Raw genomic sequence first — 23,816 nt, 5'->3', positions numbered from 1 at the left:
AATTATTTCTAATTATTAAATTATTTATTATTATTTAATATACAAATAAATGACATTAAAAAAACAAGACAAATTAAATAATATTAAATGCGGTGTAAAAATATTTTATTGCAAAAAGAAACATTATTTTCTAGCTTTAATTATTTACGAAATATCCTAATTATTTTTGAAAGAAGCAGATTTTTATTAAACATAGTTGCTAAGTCCTTATAAATTATTATCAATAATATACTAATTTTCATTGACAAATTTAATAGTCAAATTCAGTCGATTTATTCTACACCATTAATTAAATAATTTAATCTTTAAATAAAGTCATAGAAAATACGCTAATTAAATATTTTATGAGAAAGGAAATAATATAATAAACTAGCTTTATTATATTTTTTCTAAAATTGAATATTCTAAATATAGATAATATACTTGAAAATATTATTTAGTTTGAAAAAAATATTAGTTTCTGACAGGAAAACGAAATACTTTTTTTTGATGATGATAATAATAATAAGATAATGATCATGAGAACTGACAATAAAAAAAATTTTCATCATACTATATGTTTACTAGAATATATCTATATATCTTTTACCAACTTATTAGCATAATATTATTATAAACGTATTACTTTTAAATATTATATAAGGCAAAATGTATTTTTTTCAATTATATTATAAGCTGGATAACAAATAGTATAATTAGTTTGCCGAGTTTCAAGGGTATTTGCATAAATTATCTTGGTAAATTTCAGTATCATTAACTGATTACTACTATTTAATATTATTTTAAGCGAATTAATGGTATTAAAATTATAGAAAAATATTTATAAGTTTAACTCAAATTTCTCATAAGTAAAACTTTCGGTGATATTAATAATATATATAAATTTACTGTAAATGTTATAAATTATATTAAATACTATTTGATTATATACTTTTTACATAAATAGTATTTTAGTGATTTTTTATGATTGTTAAAGATATTTTTTATTTGATTTTTATTAAGCCATTTTATTCCATGTCGGATTCATATCGTTTAAAATATACATAAATTATTTAAATTAAAAAAAACATTTGTTATAAAAGTAAACCCTTAAACTAATGACCATTTATTAAAGCTAAGACCAGTAAAACTACTGACCGATTAATTAGAACACACATGAACTTCAATTTTTTATTGCTTTTTTATTAATGAAAATTATTTTAGAAGATTTTTTATTTTATTTAAAAGTGTCCATAAATTTTCTAAATAAAAAATTCTATTCTAATAAATTGACATGTTTATTTTAATAATGAAATTTAAGTTATTTATTCAACGGCATAACGTAAAAATAATAATCATTGTTATTTTAATTTTTTTATATATTTTAGAGCAACATCATAGATAGAAAGCATGTACATAATTTATAAATATTAGCAACACTATTCATTACTGATTATTAAGAATAAAAAAGAACCACTGATTTTAACAGTTTCGAGCAACTAACTGAAATTTTTAAAACTAAGAACTAATGATTTTGATAGAAAACTTAGACAAACCATCAAAATACGTTGATCAATCACGCAAAAAATAATAAATTATTTGGTTTATATATTTTTTAATAATACAATAACAAATATTGTAATTTCTAATTTCTTTACGTATTTTTAGATCGTCAACGAATAAAAGTATATAAATAAAAACAACAACACTGGTTATCATTAAAAATAATACGGAATCGTTAAATTGGCAGAATCGACGAATTTATTAAAATCTTTATAAAAAACGTCAATCTGATCATTAACTTGCCTTAGGTAGGAAATAATTATAAACCAACAAAATAGTTAACGTTGATCTATCAAGAAAAAAATACATACCGACAAGAGTTAATTAGTTTGTTTATATATTATAATGTTATTGATTAAAAATATCATATATAAGTCATATATATTATCAACATTTTATTACAAAATTAAAATCACATTTTCTATATATTTTTAGCACATTGGAATATAAATATATTATTTGTATTAAAAGTCGCGAAATATTAATAAATAAAATCGTAATATTTAAAATAAATATCGAAGATTTTAATAAACTTTGTATAAATAACGTCAATCTGAGCATTAATAAATGATTTAGATAGAAAACATACATAAACCAACAAAATAGTTAACGTTGATCATCGATCAAGAAAAAAAACATGCTGCCAAGAGTTAATTATTTAGTTTATATAATATAATATAAATAAAATAGATTAACATTTCATGACAAAATTACAATTACCTTTAATTTCAACATATTTTTTACAGCATCAAAGTATTTTATTTATAATATAATTAAAGACAATCGTAATACTTTAATAAGGTAATGTAGAAGACCTTACTAAAATATCTAAACAAGCAAATTAGTTCAGGTTGTCGACAAGAGTTAAATAGTTATTTTATATAATTTAATATTTTAAATATAATTATAAATATAAATCAAAACCTTTTTATTGTGATTATGGAATATTGACTATTTTTTATGTTTAAAAATTTAAATAAATATAGTAGTATATTTTTTTCCCCAGTTTGCTCATTTCTAATAGTAGTGATTATTTCTACAGAATAAATAGACTGTCCTAAATCAAATCAATGTTACTAACATTATTTAAAATAAATACTTTTACATGATAAGTACAAAAAAGTATTTTTTAAGAAATTTTTTTTGCATTGTTACGTGAATGAAGTGAACTTTTATTTAATGTGTAAATTTTATGTACCTAGACCTTTAAAAATTTTATTCAAATTTCTATGCTAGATATAGCATATAGCTCTCTGGCGAAATTTTGCGGGATGCTGCGAAAAGTTCATTTAACTGTCTCTGGAGGTAAGAAGAAGAAGCGGCGGCGGTCCTCTCCTCTCCCAGACAACTTTATTTCCCGTTTGAATTTATATGAGGCTTGCACAAGCACGTAATAAAGTACAATGGAGAAGCCAAGCGCTGCGTTCGGCAAACCTGATGTCTAAGTCCTTATTTATACACCCATCCATTCGATCCCTTTTTTCCATTTTCCCACCCCGGATTCATTTTCGCACGATCACGGAGCAGCACGTAGGGGCTGCTATGCCCCCTTCGCCCTGTGCGGCCCTGGGGCTTAGATGTGCGCACGTACATTGAGCAGTAGACAGAGAGAGCATGTGGAAATTGTAGAGCGAATCGTAGAGTCCTCCAGAGCCTCGTTATGGGGCTCTACAAACGCCCCGAGCACCGCTCTACGGGTCCCTGAATGGCGACAAATGTTACACACATAGTTTACTCTTTGATGTCGAATTGCCTATTAGCTCCCCACTTTCGGCTATATCTGGCGTGTTATTTTACGTTTGTTTTGCGTTGTTTTGCTTAGCTTTTCGACGCCGACCGCAAATATTTGACGATTTATTGCAGCGCAGTAAACTGATTGTGGGACACGTAGCATGTAAACATTTAATGAATCGACAGTGAAATAACAGAATAAGTAATGAGATTAAAACTTTTATTTTAATTAAAAATAGAAGGGGACATTACAAATTAATCCCAAGTGCAATTTTATCTTGGCTCTAAAAATAATATAAAATGAGATGATCATAGCGTCGTTGTAATATATTAAAATAATTTAAAACAGGAGAGATGATAAGAATATCTGCTAGCAAAAATACTATAGCATTTATTAATCGAAATAATTTATATGTGTGACTCAGGTATTAATATGATGTATTTATAGTTATTTAAATGTAAGCATTCTTGCAATTATGATTCATAAATTACATATAGAAAACATTTTGCATAAATACATATTTGTATCCAAATATAACTAATAAATTAGCAGTCACATGCTTCAGAGCAAAAATATGTTTCTTTTTACAGTATGAAACATAAAATTTGTAAAAAAAAGCGGATAAAAGCATAAGCGTGATTTATTAAAGGATTTAAAACGGAACCGCATACAAAACTTGATTAATTCGCTGAAAATAATTTATATTTATTAAAATTCACTGTCCAAAAGCTAATGGTTCTTGAAGAAAAAATATATATACACGTTAGCCTTAATCTGTACATGTTTATTCTTACCTAATGCACTGAATAAATTATACGTTCAGGCTAGAAGCTGGAGAACCCCAAATTATGGTTAGGCAACTAAATCGTGGGCTAATTAGGCACCTAGACCTAATCCAAATGGCTTAATCCAATATCAGACCCCTCCATTATTATTTCAGTACAAAAAACCCGCACAGAATAAAAGGCAAAAATAACTCCGAGCTAAGATATAGCCATGAAATTATACCTATAAATATTTCATCACAAATAAATGAACATAGAGCATACAAGGATATGAAATAATTAATTTTATTGGCTCGATCGGTTTTAATAAAAATAATAATAATAAAGAGAAACTTGAAACCAATCTTGTATGCGAGCAACAAGAGCAAACCAAAAGTTGTAACTTCATTTAAGATGGGCGTTATCGTGTATGATGATGAAATATTTGTTGTGTACGACTATATACATGTGTGATTTATATCGAAGAAGAAACATGTATGTATGTATGCTCACATGTATATTATAAATATAGACGTATCTGGTATCGCAAAAAACAGATCTATATCGATCGAGAAAAAATCGTAACATTTCAATTAAAATATTTGAGAAGTATATATGATATATAATATATACGAAGAGCTTAAAAGCTTCATTGCATTTTTATGCACCGCGTAACACCCCAAGGGCTTTAACTTATTTTATTTTTTATGACTCGAATATATACAAATTATATTTATATAATAACATGAGCCTCACATTTCACTCTGTAAAATTTATAATTATTATATACAAACGTATCTTTTTATTTCACCACTGAGAATATTTTTGAATTAAAAATGAGGGAAGTTCTTGGAGGGTGAGCTTTTTTTGTTTGCAGCGAAGGTTTTGCTGAAAAATCTAATTTGTTTCGTTTAATTTGATAAATATATATATAAATATATACTACTGGCTGAAATAACCCTTTTTATGTATGAATAAAAATATATACAGGGAGAGAGAAAAGCGTTCGGAATCGACCGAGTCGCATACATTTGTCAGATTCGGCAATATCTGCCACATTTCGCAATAAAAAAGGCATCAAATACGCATTACGGAATGAAATCTTATAAATAAGCTTAGGGTAGTGCCGAAATGTTGATTTTAATGTTAGAAAGGATATTTCTGCGTTGAAACTTTTCGATAATGGCGTTCGTGTTTGCAACGAAATTGCTACCCATATTTCTTTATTTATTATGGGCAATACATAAACGCCAAACTTGATCTATGTACCTGAGCGGAACAAAATATAAATATAATTTAATTATTGACCCACTCGTCGCCTATATTGTGGTGTAGTTGTAAATAATAAGAAAAATGGCGTAATGTTGATAATGGCTGCGGAAAAGAAGAACTTTGCTCGTGTAGGCAATATAAACTTTGATTAAATTCTCCCCTCGTCTTCGCGAGGGCTCTGTTAGTTTTCATTTTTTTATTATTATATTTATATAATATATAATGAATATTACGTAAAATATATTGTATTAAATAAATAATAACACTTGTCTTAAAGATAGTATATTATGAATTGAACCATAATAATAATAGACTCGAAGGCTTACACCAAACACCTTACGCCAAAAGTCAATAAATTTGTTCAAACATCACGTAGGCGGCTCTGCAAATATAATCTGTGACCATTGCCTTATATAATATATTTGTTTTAACACAATATCTAAGGCCCTGCAGCAGCAATAACCACTGCACCCAAACTAAATAGACAACCCATTTCAGTAAACCACAAATCGGCTACGAGCAACATCTGCGCTATCATATTACACACCCGAACCACACACGCTCCTGTCTATCCATTTACTTATAGGGAACACAAAACAATCGAGTAGCTTTCGCGTTCAAAAGGCGATTTCTTCCCCTTTGTTGACTCTCACAATGCGCATCCTTTCCGTTGTCTTTACGATTTTTTACAGTTACGTAATCGGTCATTATTGAACTAGAAGTAACGGCCATTGTATTAAGGGTGATTTACGATCGTACTGTTCGAGATAACTCCTTCGAAAATAAATCACAGACCGATGCGCTGTCCCACTGGGAGCATGAATTTCTTAACTGACTCGTGATCGCTTTCTGGGTACCGTTTTCCTGTCTTGTCGAAAAGGGAAACGGTATTATGTTCTATTGTCTGTTGTTATAATACTATTATACAATTTCTTTTGTACGATTGCTACCGTTTTAAAAGGAGCGCATAACCATTTATAATAATCGAAAATCCTAAATAGAAATTATATATAAATTTATATATGTAAATGTGTGGCGGTGGAAGAAGGGATTAGGGCGCTTGCGCTCTCACGTTTTTATTATTATTATTATACAGTAATGGCCATTAAATCATTATAATTGGGACGGAAATGTCTCCACCAATCACCGGCTGAGGTAACAGCTTGGCAAAAGGATGTTCACATGTGGCAAAGCCATCGATCATATCCATGCAATTTGAAGCGTGTGCAAAAAATATGATACTTTCACGTTTAAAAAAATCTTTGAAACAAAATGGCAGGAGTCAATCGAACGATTTTCGATTAAGCAATTCCAACACCGAGTAACGTAAATATGCTAAAATTTATTCATAATTAATGCCGCCATTTCAATTTGTAATGGCCTCTTGATTAGGACAGGCGTATCGAGGCGTTAATACGTCAAAAGAGAAATAATACTCACATATAAATAATTCTCAAAAGCCATAAAATTAATTTATGAAACTCTTAAAGGTCAAACGAAATGTATACAGTGACACATAAGATATTTATTATACTAAATACGCGTGCTGTATGTTTTATTCATTTATTGTTAATATAATATTCATAATGTCTTAATTTGTGAATTTATCTAAGAGCTTAGATATTTATATATTATATACATAAAGAAGATGCAGTTTGACTAATTAAAAGAGTTTCAATGTATGTAAATTTGGTTGAGGTTGCTCGATGATACATGGCGCTTAATTAGAAAGTATGGCCGACAAACTCGGATAACACAAGAAGGCACTTGGGGCGAGTGTGTTTCTAGATGGAAGGAGAAGCAGGATTACCCTGTCAGATGGCACGCACTGTGTGCCGCATGTGTGACAAATTTTCGCATTGGGATATCCCATAAATATCCCTCGTAACGTGTAATATAGCAGTGGTTGCTGCGGATGCGCGGAAGTCGTTAACACGTTAATGAGCGAACCGAGTGAAAATTTAATTAGAAAAATATGCCAAATTCACATGGAAAGTATAGAAAATCATTGTAATAAAAATTCGATATATTCTTCAGGGTATAATTAAATTTTATAAGCAAACCCCTCATTAAAATTAAGATTATTTTTATGCCCGTTTGTCTAGGGGTTGCAAGGTAAGATATCTCGCTGTCAAGCGTATAAATCCAAAGTATATGACACCCTCTCTTAATTATAACATTGTATTATTTCAAGGAGCATAACTTAAGTAACCTCGCCGGGAAATGCAAACTTGCTCCTCTGCGGGAGTTAATTAAGACCCACCTACCTACACAATATTATATCCCGAGGACATTTTTCATCAAATTAGTCACCTAAATACATTCCGAAACAATAAAAGTAATCGCCACTATTATATCGTTTCGAATCGCATTCAAATTGGCACAAGATGTACGACGTCAGAATGGAAGGACCACGACAAAAAAGACCTGCTACCGAAGAATGGTTCCAAACATGTCCGACAATTCAATTTACATACACACATCTTCCCCACCGCCGCCGCATTTACGAATTATTCGCCGATAGGCTGTTTTTTTGGCCAACCTGTTTTTTGAGTTGTCAGCCTTCACATAAAAATGCAAATGCGCCATTGTAAAATACGACCGATACCTATATGCTATGAGGCGCATGAAAAAGTTTCGGACTACTGTCAAAAACTAAGTTTGAAAATGTATTTACAAAAAAATATATCAAAAAAAATGTCTATGAATGCCTATCTGATTGAATACAGCAAAGCGCCACCCACTCAGATCTGGGAAAAAATGAAAAAAAAATGATAAATAAGGGATAAGAAACTTAACACCCTGATTTTTTACATGCGACATAAAAAATAAATCTATACAAACATATACTATAATAATATAATAATATAAAAATATAAAAGCATGTGAAAATATTATACTGTACAATTAATAAAGTGTATATAATAAATAAAAATAAATTTTGCTAAAACACATTAGCGTAAATAATTTTTTTTAATGTTTAATAATATATCGAATTATTTATTCAGTGTTGCATCATCTAGAACTGAAGTTTCATTTCCTGATTTATTAATTTGACAAAATTGAACAGCAGCAAAAATTTAAATTCGCATAAACGAATTCCTATTTAAAAATAATAAATTTGATTTATTTATTTAATCATCCGTGAGATTATTTTTTTTAAGAAAACCTAATCTGCTATGATGGTTCCGAATTAAAATGATATAATAATCACTAATTTCCATTTCCCAGACACGATGGAAATTAAGAAACTTTAGATTTATTTGTGATTCACTGATCATGCTGGGCATATATTTTTATTTCATATTTTTTAAATTTGTGTATTTTTACGTATTTTATGTATTTTTCTCTAAATTAAACTATAGTACGGATAATTTATTATTTTTTTATTATATAATCTCAACAATGGTGAACAATAGAAATGGTTATGAACCAGTATTATGTATGTAAGTAATATGTCTGTATGCTTTAGTATTTATTTCAAATAAACTTTTACAAAAAAAATGCTTGGCATTATTATGTTAATTATATAAATGGCATTTTTATATCCATAAACCTGTAAGTCAGCTTTGTACATTTATACTTTGTAATGAAATGGAATAATTCATTGTTTAAAACACGTATGTGTCCACGTAAATCAGTGTCCAAGTTATTTTTCTACCTAAAATTTATTACACAGCATTCTCTAGGTTTTCTTTAAATGTTTACTTTTGAATTTGCAAATCATTAATTGAATTTTTACTATTTTTGCCTTATTTTAATTTTAAAAGTTAACGTAACGCCTCATTTAAATGCTAATCATTATCATACTATTTTAATTAGTAACTTTTTTAAACAGTCATCGCACTTTATGTAATATAAACAATCAATCAAAATTAATTAATGCCAAGCATATACATTTAGAGTAGTTTAAATATTTACAAAATAATGCATAAAATACTATTTTCGGTTTTTTTAAATAATATTTTACTATATTTTAATAATTAATTTGACTATTAGCTAACTGCATATTACAAATAAACACCTCATTTCATTAACTATTATTAATGGTGATAAAGAAAGTTCTTTATTAGATATTCAGCATTAGCTTATAAATAGTAAGCTTCTTGAATATTATGTAATATAAGCAATCAATATAAATAAATGGTAAATATTTATACCGATTTAAATATTTACAAAATACTGCATAAAATACTATTTTAGCTTTATTCTTACATTTTTTATTTTATTTTAATAATTTATTAAGCTAATAGCTAATTTTAGATTACAAATAAACGTAATATACAATTATCTCATTTCATTCTTTATTATTATCGTACAGTTCTTAATGGTGATAAAGAATGTTCTTTCTACAAAATCCAGCATTTTAATATTCTAAGTAAGTTTTAAAATAAATAAAATTTTTACGTAATCAAGCAACTATAAAATATTAACAAAAATACATATTTATAGCAATTACGTATTTATAAAATAATTGGTTTTTTCTAATCAATAGTTAATTGTGTATTATAAAAAAATGTAGCGCCTCATTTCACCATAAATTATTATCGTACAGATTTTAGGAATGTTACTTCTTTACAATTCAGTATTTTAATATTATCAGTAAGATTTATATTATAATCAACATGAAATAATGCCAAATAAAATACTGTAGTATGTTAATTCATATTTACCATCGTTAAATAATTAACTATTTGTGTATATTTCAATATAAGAAATTATTATAAATTAATGACAACTAAAATACTACTTAAAATATATTTATTAAATGTAAGCACTTCATATTAGCAAATAATACAGCATTATTATATTTATTTAATATTGCAATGAGTTAAAAATAGGTACTTTTAAAAAAAAAATTAAATTAGTTTTAATGTAAAAACTATTAGAGAAAATTTTGAAGATATATGGTAAGAATAAATTTAATGTCAGTCGAATTATATCATACTAATAAAAATATATAAATAATGTTACTATGTATACTAAATAACATTTTGAAGGTTAAGAAAGAAGTATATCCAAAACAAAAAATCAAATAATTTGCAAAACTGTCAAAAATTGAATTTAGCACTGTTTTAAAAATACTTTAATTGCTAAAATGTATTATTTGGAAATAAAATTTAAATTTAAAAAAAAAATAATAATTTATGAATCATGAATCTTAATAGAAAATACGTTAAAGTAATGATTAACATATCTAGTTTATTTGTATTGTGCATATAAGCTAAGTTTATACGCTAATTAAATAACCAATTTAATTTTCCTTATGTAGAAAGATGAACTTTTATAAAATTAAATCTTTACAAAATACTACATAAAATACAGGAATATGTTTAATGATACATAAATATATAATTAATACAAAATAAGCAATTAGTACATTTTCATTATAAATATTGCTGTTTTAAAATTATTTATAAATGAATGGTAATGGTAAGAATACTTTTTTAGTAAAAAACATATTCTAAAATTGACCATAATAAATTAAAACTGAAGTAAAATAGATAATTTGCATATTATAAATGTTATGGTTGAGAGGTACACGAAATATATTTAAAATCTTAAGAGATTATTTTTTTTACTAATATTAGATTATTCAAATCATTGGAGAAAAGATAAGCTTTACCCCTGAACATATGAGACTTTTTTCAAGTCAGAAAATTATTTTAAATTATATATGATTTTAAGACGCAATCAAATACATTTTCAATTCCTCAGGCAGCAAAATCTGACCTCTCTCATCCCCCAATATCATTAATTTTTTCACCAGCCAATTTCGAATTACGGCTGCGCAATCATGTTGCAATTTTTTCCAAAAAATCATGGCAATCATGGTCAGATAAGCTGTAAATTTTGATTTTGATCCCATCAATCGGGTCATGCACCAGCAGCGTCACGTCGAACGCTTCCGGGATCGCCCACCGAAATTTATTCGTGAAAATTTTCCCGAACCATAACGAGACACGTTCTTGAAAAGAAAATTGCTTCTCCGAAAAAAATCCACTCAATACCAATTTTTAAATTCGAAACGCTCGGTGAGTTAACCTACGCTTCAATTAAGGAAATTAAACACACAGCGTGCAAATTAAAACTTCTCACATGAAAAAATTCAGCAATTTCGTGACGGAAGTCCAAAGTTAAAAAAACAGTAATCAACAAATTTTTATAGCCCGTATTTAGAGATTCAACTCAGTAATTAAGCCATCATACTATTTTTTATGTGTCACATTAAAGCACTGTGTAATCTGATTTGTGTATTATAAAAAATCAGTTACAAAGCATTATTTGTTAAAAACAAAATGGCGGAAGTAATCGTGCTGAGCAACCCCACACCCTCTCACGTGGAGTTTTGAATTATTATTAAATTTAATTACCGCGCCCGGCTTAATGAAGGGTTAAAATCATTAATAGCACCAAGGCGCATAAATTGCTACGCATGAGGAATAACCGTGGAAGGCCGTACACAATATGGTGTACCCCCACGTGTGAGTATATGTGGCTATGTATACTACAGTAGTATATGCTCCACACTCAATTCAGAGACCACCCAAGTCGGCGCGGAGGTATTTTTCCCCCGCGGAGGATGCGAAATCATCTCGGCCATTCGGATAATCTTAAATCAGAATGCGAATATGATTTGCCACCGCTTTGCTTCTAATAAACACGTCGTTGTGGCCTTTAAGTGCATCAGCAAGGCGATAAATTCATTTAGCTGATGTATTTATTCGATTGTATTGTGAAAAGTGCTTTCACAAACACATTTTTTAAATAAGATCACTCAAATCATTAAAATAACTAACTTTAGAAAACACCTACCTATTATATATATATATTTTAATTAAAAATAATATGGACACTAGTTTATATTAATTAATTAATTAATTACTATTGTTGTATATAAAATCATATTTATATACTAAAAAGGGTAGTTTTCCCAATTTTCCAAGTTAATTATTATATAAAAGCAAAAAATAAATTTTTGTAATTGTCAATTTAAAGTATTAATTTTATTATCATTATTACTGTTGTTTGCTTAATAATAATATTATTAGGATTATATAATTTACAAATTATTATTATATATATTAATATTTGCATTCAAAAATTATTTTATTTGTAAAAATATATATTAAGAAATAATAAATATTTTCATTGAACTTTTTAATTGAAAGTAACTTTTCTCAAAAAAAATAATAATTATTTATTTATATCTTTGTAAATAACTTAAGTTTTAAATTAATTACTTCTCATCAAAGTTATACAAACTTATTAAATGTATTTTTTAATCAAATAAACACTATCATTAAACTATCAGTTTTTGATAAAATTATTACTAATTCTTTCTCCTTTTTTAATATTATTTCCGGTAGTTTATAAAATATTTTAAGATCTCTGCACAAAATTTTTGCCCTTTGCTTATTATTATTACCTTTTCTGATACTTTTAATTCCGATGTCATAAATAAAGTGTCATTTCTCATTAAAAGTCACCTTTTTTTTAAATAATGAGTCATTAATCTTATTACTTTTAATGAGTATATGTAGCTTATTTATTCAAGCTATAAATTAATCAATACCTTTGTAATTTATACGAACTATCATTACTTTATATACAAAGATATGCTTTCAGTTATCTGATAAAAATTTTAATATTAATCTTAATTTTATTGCAGATAATTTTTTAAATATTTTTATATATCTTGTTCATATTTTTTGCCCTTCATATATCATTAAAACTATGTATTTTTTGGCACTTTTGATACGACAACATCATTGAAGAAAGAATTAGATGCATCATTAATTTGTTTTGGTAGTAAAATAATAACCTATTATGTAATAATACATCGATTTGATTTTATTCCTAAATTTTTGCTTTAGATATTTTTTGAAATTCATAAGTATTAAGAACGCAAAATTAAAAACTCATAAAAAAATTAATAAAAATTTATCATTCAACCCTTTGATTGCTGAAATCTGATAGCTTTTGCTACTTAGGCGAGAATTGTCGGATATGAATTTATCATTGAAGAAAGAATGAAAAGCATTTTTAATGGGCTGTAGAATATTTGCTTCATGGGAATATTACATGTTTTAGATAATAATCTTATATCTAAAATATTTTGTAGGTAACCAAATGGTTATTGATTATTTTAATAATAAATAATAATTCAAGCTTATACATTTATTATCATAAAACCATTCGATTTAAAAATAGATATTGGTATTAGATTATTTTTAAATTTTTCTTCTGCATATTTTTTAATATTTATTAGATATAAAATTGATGCTTACAGTAATTGACGAAAAAAATATTTCATCAAAAGATAAGAAAATTGTGAAACAACTTTCGCCATTCAAAGCTTTTTCAATAAGCTTTAAAATAATATTTAGGAAATAAGAAGTTTTTAAATAATATAGTAGAGCTTTTTTTAAAAAACTGTGAACGACAATATTATTTAAGAAAAATACATCTAAATGAGTTTATTTAATTAAATAAAAAATATGTTTTCTACACTATATTTAATTTTTTTATTCTACTTAATATTACTAAGTTTCATATGTGAAAAGAGATTTTCAATACATATTACTAAATAAATATTAATATTTGGATCTAAAAATTTTATTTGATTTGTAATATTCAATTAAATTAATAATTGAGCACACTTTATAATTTTATTATTTGACTTTATAATCGATTTTAATTTAACTTTTTTTTAACAGTTTATTTTTATATATTATTTCAGATGCTCATTTCAAAAATGTTTTAAAAATACTTAAAATAATATTTCTTGGAAATTATTTATTGCATTTAATTGAAAAGTATATTTTGTCATTTATCATTAAATTTAAGTGACTCAATCTCATGATATTCTCACTGAATTAATTCATAAAAAATATTGGCAATCAGTTGATCTCGTGTTGTATTTTTTTATAAGTTAACGAATGAGCATAAAATATTTTGACGTCCCGTCTCGCCAAGAATTTGCTCAAATTCCCGTTTTAAAAAATGACTGATCTCGCGAGCCATTCTCGCCGAGTTGTAACCACTGGACAGACGCGAAATCTGGTCAATTTATTCGCCCATATATGAACATGGGTGTTAACCGATTAAGGTCCGAGGGCATATATACATCTATGTACTCCGTGTATTATTTTTCAACAAAAAGAATCGGCGGCGAGCACGCGTCCCATTTAAATTCTTTCAACGGAAAACGCCTAATTAGGTGCAGAAATCGTTATACATCTCGCAGAGATAATGCAATGCACCTGCTTTCAGCCGGCTGAAGGGTTATCGTTTCATTAACCAGTTAAGAAGCCATTAAAGAAGAAACCCATCGATGACGATGATGATAACAAGCCATAACAAAATGGCCGTATAAATGCCTTGTAAATGGCCCTTTTTCTGCGATACGCGTGAAAAATGTCAACGGCGTGTTTTATCTGCTCGAGGAACGCGAACAACCGTGGCAGATGCGCACGGTGCTCGTTTGTTGGTTAATTAATTTTTCATTGCGATCACGTCGTGTGTAAATATTAATTTTTGCAATGTAAATTCGAACATATTTTTTTCCTTCTTGGCAAGCCATAAACTTAAAGCAAAAGTTAATGTTTTAACAATGGAAAGGTGCGGTTAACATTATTTATGGCTATCTTTTATAATTCAAAGTGAAATTCTTGGATCTTGTTAGTCGAGAACACGATGAGGAACATGCGTTATTATAATAAATAATAATATTGTTAAAATAACTTATAATTATTATTACGCATCGTTCTAATTGAAATATTAACTGTGCTTAAAACAATTATGTTTTCTAAGACTTAATAAATATTAAATCAATAAAACAAGCAGATCGTGAATTAATATCATAATTAAGACTGAATTATGATCATATTTTATAATTAATTTAATATTATTTTATGATATATAATTAAACTGTCTTTTAGACTACATGTTTATAAACGTAGTTAGTAATTAAAAAAATATTAGTTAGGAATTACTGCGTTCTTTCTAAGATCGATTTATATTATTTACATAAACGCTAGCGTGTTTTACGATATGATGCACTAAAATTTAAAATTCGCACTTAATACATATATTTCCATGTTTGAATGCCTAATGAGCTTTATCCTTAAAGTTAAAACGTCCAAAAAAAAATGAAAAGCCCTAAACATAACACAAGATCCATCTACATGGATGCGGTTGGAAGGCGGAACCGCAGAGCTTCCAGCGCGAAGAGGTCCATTATTCTCTCAGTTTTCTTCACATACCGAAGAACGCCCTTCTCGAAGAAGAGTCCGGCCCAAGTGTTGCCCCGTTGGCCGCATACGAAGAGGGCCGCGGATGTATACGAGGCGGCTATTATCATAATTGCATCCCATTATACGTTGTACGGCCGACATGTAGAGCATGCCATGCACCGCCGAAAACAACTCGAAACAATAACCCTTACGCGTCTGAGACATACGGGTCAAAATCTCTTGTATAATCCCAAGTGGACTTAATCACATGGTTGCGACTCAATCCGGCCCTCTAGAGATTAACCTTTCAGTGCGTTGGCCAAATTTTTGTTACACATAATAATCGACGTATCGCATGATGAAGCTTAATCGAGACTATGCGTATGTAATTTATTTTCAGAGGCAAGCCAACCATTTTTTAGATCGTTTGCATACAAATCGCCGACTTATACTTTGAAGGCGGTTTTGCGGTGGTAAAAAATTATTTAAAAATAAAAACTCACATGTGAGAAACATCTATTATTGTAGTCAGTAGTATATCTTAAAAAAAAACACCCTAAAACTATTCGTGAACCATTTTAGATCAGGGGGAAACTTTGTATGTAAACCTATCTATTTATTTTCATTGTAAAATTACTTCAATTCAATTATAATTCGCAATCGGCGCATAACGAGCGACGACTGTATGAGTATTTTTTTTTGTTCGGTGCTTTCAGACGCCATTGTAGGACGTTTATCGACCCCAGCGGAGCTTTAAGCTCGCGGACCAATCGGATGCTGCGCACTTTTACATAGTCATCAATCATGGTTGATTTAAGAGGGGAGTGACTCGCTTCTACTCCTTTTTGGATTTATGTCCTTTCCTACGCCATGGACCACGACAGCTGTTCCTTGTTATTTCTTTTGAGAAACATGTGCGTATCGGATTCCGTTACTTACTACAAAATAAATATATTTTTTGTAGTCGGTCTTCTTCTAAAACTCTCAATCGACATTTAACAACACGCTGCAACACATTAATATATTTTTAAATATAATTGGATCCATATTAACTAGTTCTGAATTTTATTTTAATTTATATAACGATCCATTATTCATCAAATCGATTGTGTTACGTGTATGCGGTATTGAATTCGATTTATATTGAATAAAATTTCGAAATAACGATCGTTATGGGGTTTGAGTGGAACAATAAGGGTTCAAATGGCACGCCCTTCAAATTTCATTAAATGTAAATTCGGAATCATTGAAAGTTTTGTGCAATAAAAAGGGATCAAATCTTGTCGAATCATCATTTTCAATATGAAATTGAATTTTTGATGATGTTCACCGTTATTATTTGATAGCATAGCAATGCTATACCCTTACAACTTGTAATGGAAGTTCGATTTAAAGTTTTAAGGCATGAAATTAAAACATTAATCATTTTGGCATATACATACAAAAAAATATATGTAAGGTCTACCGCTAGTGATATATTATGACACTTTTTGAGAAAACATTCGGGGCCCCGAGAATTGTGCTTTGGCGAATTTTACAAATGGCCGAACGCTAAACTCAAATTAATTACACTGATGAGATTTATTGCGGGAAACGTGGGACGGCGTGTTCCGTAGCAAATATATACGAAATGCGAGGCTTTTGTCGAAATTTCTAGCACGTACAAAAAATATGTGTACCTATGTGTTTTTATTTTCTGGCGAAAAAAACAACAATGGGCATGACAAATGACGACTCAAAACATTTACGCGGATGCGTGGATCTATTGAGGTTTTTTATCTAAAAATAATTTTACATTATACATATATATATAAATAAAATCAAATAAAGAAAACTGTTTGTCACTGTCATGGGAAGAAACTCGATACAAGATACAAAAATACAAAATTAAATTTGTTTCCACGTTGTATTTCGATCAACGAAGAATATTATATTATAGTTTAACGGTTATAAAATAGTATTTTTAGTTGAATTATGATATTCAAGAATTTAAATATTTAAAGATGAAAAGAAAATAAACTATTTTAATTTTTGCATATGGATTAAAATATATTTTATGCTATTTAATAATACTAATAATTACACACATTTTAATGACTTGTCGTTAATAAATAATATTTATTGTTTTCGAGTAACTCGACTATTGGAGCTTTTCCAAATTTATTCCAAATCCCAGTTCTAGAATGCGAGCAATTGATATATATTATTAGTAATTCAACTCTGAGACACAAATTAAACACACTTATTACATAACTAAACTTTAGCCAGTATTTATTTTTGTGGTAGAATAACAATCACAACTTTGAAAAATTATTGTAATATATTGTAAGTAATTTAAATCAAGTATAAAATTATAACAAATCAAATACTAAAAAAGTAAAAATTAGTATTAAGAATCTATATAATAAAGAGCAATGCATACAATACTCAATATATATATATATTTGTAAATAAAATTGTTTATTTATTTAAATTTATTACTTTAAAATTACTATAGAAATGTTATAAATACACATATAAATTCATACTTTAAAACAGAGTTATAGGTTTTATGACAATAAAAAGTAAACTTTATATGGAATAATTATATTTCTTGCTTATTCAGATAATAAAGATTGACCCTAGTAATTTTATATTGCTGTAGAAATGTTAAAAATAAGCTTAAACCGCCTAATAAATGCCTAACATTACATATAACTTTATAAATAAAATATCTATATCATTTACCAGTATATTTTGGTTACTTTTGATTTAATTTCGACGATCAATGAATTTTATATTATTATAGAAATCTTAAAGTCTTTTTTAAACTATGTTTTTAAAGTTATGATATTACAAACAAATGTTTCATTCAATTTAATAAGAATATATGTACATATGTATATGTATATTTTAAGACTTTTTAAATACAAAATAATTTAATAAAAAAACTTCTTACATAGCTATGTAAGTATATGTATTAAATTGGTTCTTTACCGTATTTTTGAGTTATTTTTGCGTAAATTTAAATGATCAATATTATTGCTAGTATATTTATATATGTATATAGACATTTATACCAATCTATATAACAAACTTTCTATATAACATTTCAAGTAAAATATTAAATTATTTATAAATATAAATTAGCTTTGAATTAAATTATTATATTCCTATGAAAATTATGTAAATTCATTTATGCCATTTCCTTAATCAATGTTTTAGAGTTATATTTTAATTTTTGTGGTCAAATAACAATGGACTTTAGCATTCAATTATATTTTTAAATTATATTGAAATTTAAATGCAGCATAAAATAAATAAATTAAATGTTTTAAGTGTTTTTTTTTTATAAAATACAATAGTTTAAAAATAAAGGGCAATAAGTGACAAACTTGCTACATAACTTTGTAAGTAAAAGAATTTAATTATTTATCAGTATATTTAAGTAATATGCAATTCAGACGATCAACCCTGACTTTGATAATTTTATATTGCTATAAAAATGTTATAAAACTACATTAACTTTTTTTTTAAGAAAAAATTTTGCAATCATGATACTAAATGACAATCACTATAATTTTAAAGTAAAATAATTATATTATATTACTTTACAGTATAATTTATTCAATTAAAATTGACTTTATATTGCTATAAAAAGGTCATAAAGACGCTTCAATTTTTTTTTCATCAATGGTTTTAGATATTTGGACAATATTTATATTCTTAAAAAGTAATTCCAGTTACCTTTAAATTAATTTACTTTAAGTGATTTTATATTGCAATAAAAATGTTTATAATACACTTAAACCATTTTTTTAAACAATGATTCTATTGTAGATTAATGAAAAAAAACGATAAATTTATTATATAGCCATGTAAATAAAATATCAATATTTTTTAACAATATATTACAGTTACTTTTTAATTAATTTAAATGATTAAAGTTGACATGGTTGAATAATTTTTTAAATCAGGCACTGTTTTAAAAAAAGGTTTAAATATCTTTATAACATTTTTATATCAATACAAAATTATTAAAGTCTACTTTAATCATTTAAATTTATTAAAAAGTAACTGAAATATACTGTTAAAAAACATTCATATTTTATTTGGAGTTATGATAATAAATGGTAAGCTTATCAAATAACTTTTAATGTAAAATAATTTTCCAATATAATTTAGGTGACAATATTGACTTTAGTATTTTTTTAATGTTATAAAAATGCTATAAAAACAATTAAAGCATATACCTATAATAAATAAATAAATTGTTATAGAATAATTATATTTTTTAACAGAATATTTCAGTTACTTTTGAGTTAATTCAGATGATCAAATTTGACTAATAATTTTATATTGCTATAAATTTATAACTTTGTTAGTAGAATAATTATATTTTTTTATCCGATGTAATTCGGATGATCAATATTATACTTTAGTAATTTAATATTGCTATAAAAAGTATATTTCAGTTACATTTGAGTCAATTCAGATAGTTTAAGTTGACTTTATATTGTAATAAAGACATTTTTTAGAAGGTTTTTGTGAGTTATATTCAACGTAATCATCAAATAATTTTTACCTATATGTATAAAAAGCTATTTATTTATTTAATTGGATTTTAATAGAAATATTTTTTTAATAAATAATTGAATTCTATCTAAAATTTAAGTGGATTTTATTTCTATTATGTGTGCAAATTATGAATGCAAAAATGTTTTATTACTCTCTATAACTAAAAAGTAAAATAAATATATATATACAGTGTATATTACGGTTTTTATAGATAGATAACTACATTAGTTTAAATAAGATATTTGTCGAAAATTTATTTTTAAAATGGTGAATATTTAATATTCTTTAAAAAGATTTTCATCATAATTTTTTCACATTTTCAAACACATAATATTCCGAAAGAATTTTTATTTTTATAAATAGACAATAAATTAATTATTTTTTATATACATATATATACAAAAATTTAGAATTTTTAACTGTAAAAAAATACTTCTATTATCAAGTTTAAGAATTATATCGAAAATTAGCAAATTTGGCAAAAAAACACATTTTTATGATATTTAATATGTTTACGTTCGTGCCTTAAAATGTTAATGAGATATTTATATGCAGTTGGATTAAGTTGAAAAACAGATGGTGAAAGAATTGCTTAGTCGCTGATTTATAAATCAGATTTAATTAATTATCACCACATTGACCGTAAGAATGAATGACTCGATGATAGGTTGACGACTCATTACAACTTCAGCGCGTAAACAAACGATAAATATCTCACGACTGTGACATAATATTCATATACAACATAATACACAAACACATTTAGTTCTCGTCGTTTTCACTTGCAAATTGCACGTTTTATTTGCGAATGATATAATGACGGCGGCCATTATCCGGCTCGGAGTTAACCCGGCGTATGCCTTCGGACAGAGTGCGCCGGGTAATTGCGCTCAATTTTGTTATTCTGTCGTTATCGCGATGATTATACGAATATAAAATGAAAAGCCACATGATGGGCGGGCGGTTTTCCGTTTCATTTTACCCGGGCAATTTGCAATTTGACGGGGTTGCGGGCCCGATCATGGCGGTAATCATAATCGTGGTTGTTGGATAGTGCGCGCCTGCGCCGAGATAAGTGAGATCGCTTGTATGGTGTTTAAGTAATGCGAATATGGTTAATCGGTATAATCAAACGCCCACGACCGAGGAACTAAAACCTTTTAATCCTTGAAATAATGATATAATTCGGCAGTCATTTATTAAGTAGATAAGATTATTTGATAATATCAACTATTGTAATTCATATAACGATCGAAATTATTTCATTATGTGAATGCACACGAGCAAACTTTACGACAAGGTCTCGCTTGCGGTGTACGCGAGCCACGTAATCCCAAAGCTCAGAGAGCGAGAGCTTTCAGATCATACCGAAAGCTCCGACGGGGAAGAAAGCTCACGATCTTGCGGCTGACTCCGCGGAGGCCAAACTTAAAGCTGGAGATGTAACTTTGAATAAAGCTCTCTCACTCCAGATCTGAGGAGAGAAGTTTGCAGACCGAAAGTTAAGCGAGAGAGGAGCGGACTGGAATAAACAGGTGATATTTCAGACGGCGCAGTTTTAAAATATTTAAATCGGTGAAAATGGAGAAAATTTAGAAAATATTGATCGTATACCATATCATATTGCATAGGAAAATCTCGTATTTAACCATTATTTCATGTCGTTAAACATTGAGTAAATTACGTACATACACGTTATGTTTATTATATATTAATTAAACACGTTTTTCTTAACGTTATTTTTAATTAAAAGTAATATATATTTTATATTTATACATAAATCATTTATATCTCGACAGACGTGTTTGATACAATATGGAATTTATAACGACTTTCATATTACGTATTCTCGTCATACGTGCGTGCTTTTTTATATCGCGACATACGCCTATAGCATTTATATAAAAGTAATTTATAATACGTATACATTAATTTATATATATACGGTTTTATATCACCTTGTTGCACCACAAACAACCCCTAAAATCCCGCCCACTTAACTGATCCAACATATCATAATTATATTCGGCGTCATCCCTCACAACCCCTAAAGCTGTTAACCGAAAATTTCATAGGGCAATGACAAATCCCCGTAATAATAAAACCGCACAAAACGGATAGATAGTTCGCACCTATACGAGTGCAAAAATTTAATGGACTGTCGACAATTCCGCGATCATATTTGCGGCCATAAAACTTTGGATTGCAACTCTGTTTTACGATCAAAGTTGGGTCGGGAATTTTATAACGGTCCGCGAAGTCATAAAATATCAAAACAAAATTAAAAACGAACGCCAATTTTTTTTATTAAAGTTCAAGTATAATGCACACACATGAAAAATGTTTTATATGAATGCGACTTGATTATGAAATGGGTATGTGTTTTGAAAGCCGTAGAAAATGCGGAGGGAAAGACTAATATGCATATTGCGCAAAAATCTCACAAAAACCTCCGAAAATATATGTATATGTGCACAAAAGGGCGGTATTAACCGACAAAAAAAGCTTTTTAGGTAAACCTACGTATTTAAAATTCTAATTTAATTTTCTTAAGTGAAAATACACAACGGAGGCATACGAGTGAATATATTTAAAATAAAATAAATGTATGTGTATGCATAAAAAAATCGCATCTTACGGTTGAACCATTAGCGGATACGGTTGGTTTTAATCGCGGCTTAAGTCTCGTGGATTAATATTTTAATACATACTGTTCAATTTTGCAATCAGCGCATCGTTAATAAGCGATTTAAGCTCCAAATTACCTGTAACAAAATAAAATAAAAATCAATGATAGTTCATTAGAATATGTGTTAGTAAAATATGTTGACATTTAAAGCGTATTTAATTATAATATATTTTATCGTAAATACTTGACATTATATTATATATTTTCTTAATCTGACACTCGATCTCTCGCATCATATCCACCGTAACTTTTGTACATAATATAGTCATGGGTCAAGCCTCTTGGCCTTATCTCTCTTCCAATATGCGATATTCACACCTCATCCATATTGTTTTCTCTCGCAGCAAGATCGCCAACTCAGATTGTCGACGTATCCCCATTATTCATTCAATTTCTAACCGTACATCCAAACATACATTCGCTTCGGGATAATAAAAAAACGCACTCTGCACGAATTGTATTGAAATGCGCATAAATACATACTGATCCGAATCTCTCGGAGCAATTTTGAATCTGCCACATATCCTGAACCTTTCGATGGACGCGAAAATATCGATTTCGGTGATTCATAACCGCCGAGAGTGCTTTGGTTTAACTATGTTATTCTACAGAGTGAGAGTAATTCCTCAGGGTGTGCTAAATGTGGCTCTATCCGACTGCAACTTCTCTCTCTCATTGGTGATTTTTTACCCTGAATTTTGGTTTTACTCATCCCCCTTTCTGCTATTGCCGCTGCAGTCGGGATTAGTTATTTAATCTGCAGCGCAACGCATTGCTGCATTCGTGAATTATCACTAGACTAATGCATTTTAATGCATCTTTTTTATTTTCGAATATCCAATAAGCTTTACAGATGCACCAGCCAATATTGTTGAAATAATAAATATATATTAAACATAATAAAAAAATAGATAGAATATTTCAAAAGGTCATTCTGTATTACTTAATTATATAACCTTTTGAAATATAAAAAAAGCAATTAAAATACACAGCAATGTAATTAAACATCTTAATTACTTTTT

General features: G+C 27.8%; 1 protein-coding gene across 3 annotated transcripts in view; it reads right to left on the bottom strand.

Annotated features, from left to right (window-relative positions):
• LOC148234832 (homeotic protein ultrabithorax-like) overlaps positions 1-23,816 on the bottom strand; it is a 193,527-nt gene that overhangs the window by 6,438 nt on the left and 163,273 nt on the right. The window contains exon 2 of one of the 3 annotated variants that reach the window (XM_088185469.1): positions 22,817-22,870. The exons of 1 other annotated variant lie outside the window; for it this stretch is intronic. In XM_088185469.1, the coding sequence (XP_088041595.1) occupies positions 22,817-22,870 (54 nt within the window). Of the gene's footprint in view, positions 1-2,228; positions 8,061-22,816; positions 22,871-23,816 lie in introns of those variants that run through there. One more of the 3 variants, XM_088185471.1, reaches the window with a different exon arrangement.

The sequence above is a fragment of the Plectrocnemia conspersa genome, unplaced genomic scaffold (assembly GCF_051122295.1).
Source record: "Plectrocnemia conspersa isolate PC_06_02 unplaced genomic scaffold, ASM5112229v1 ptg000005l, whole genome shotgun sequence".
NCBI classification, from domain to species: Eukaryota; Metazoa; Arthropoda; class Insecta; order Trichoptera; family Polycentropodidae; genus Plectrocnemia; species Plectrocnemia conspersa.
This window is presented reverse-complemented; position numbering and strand designations above follow the sequence as displayed.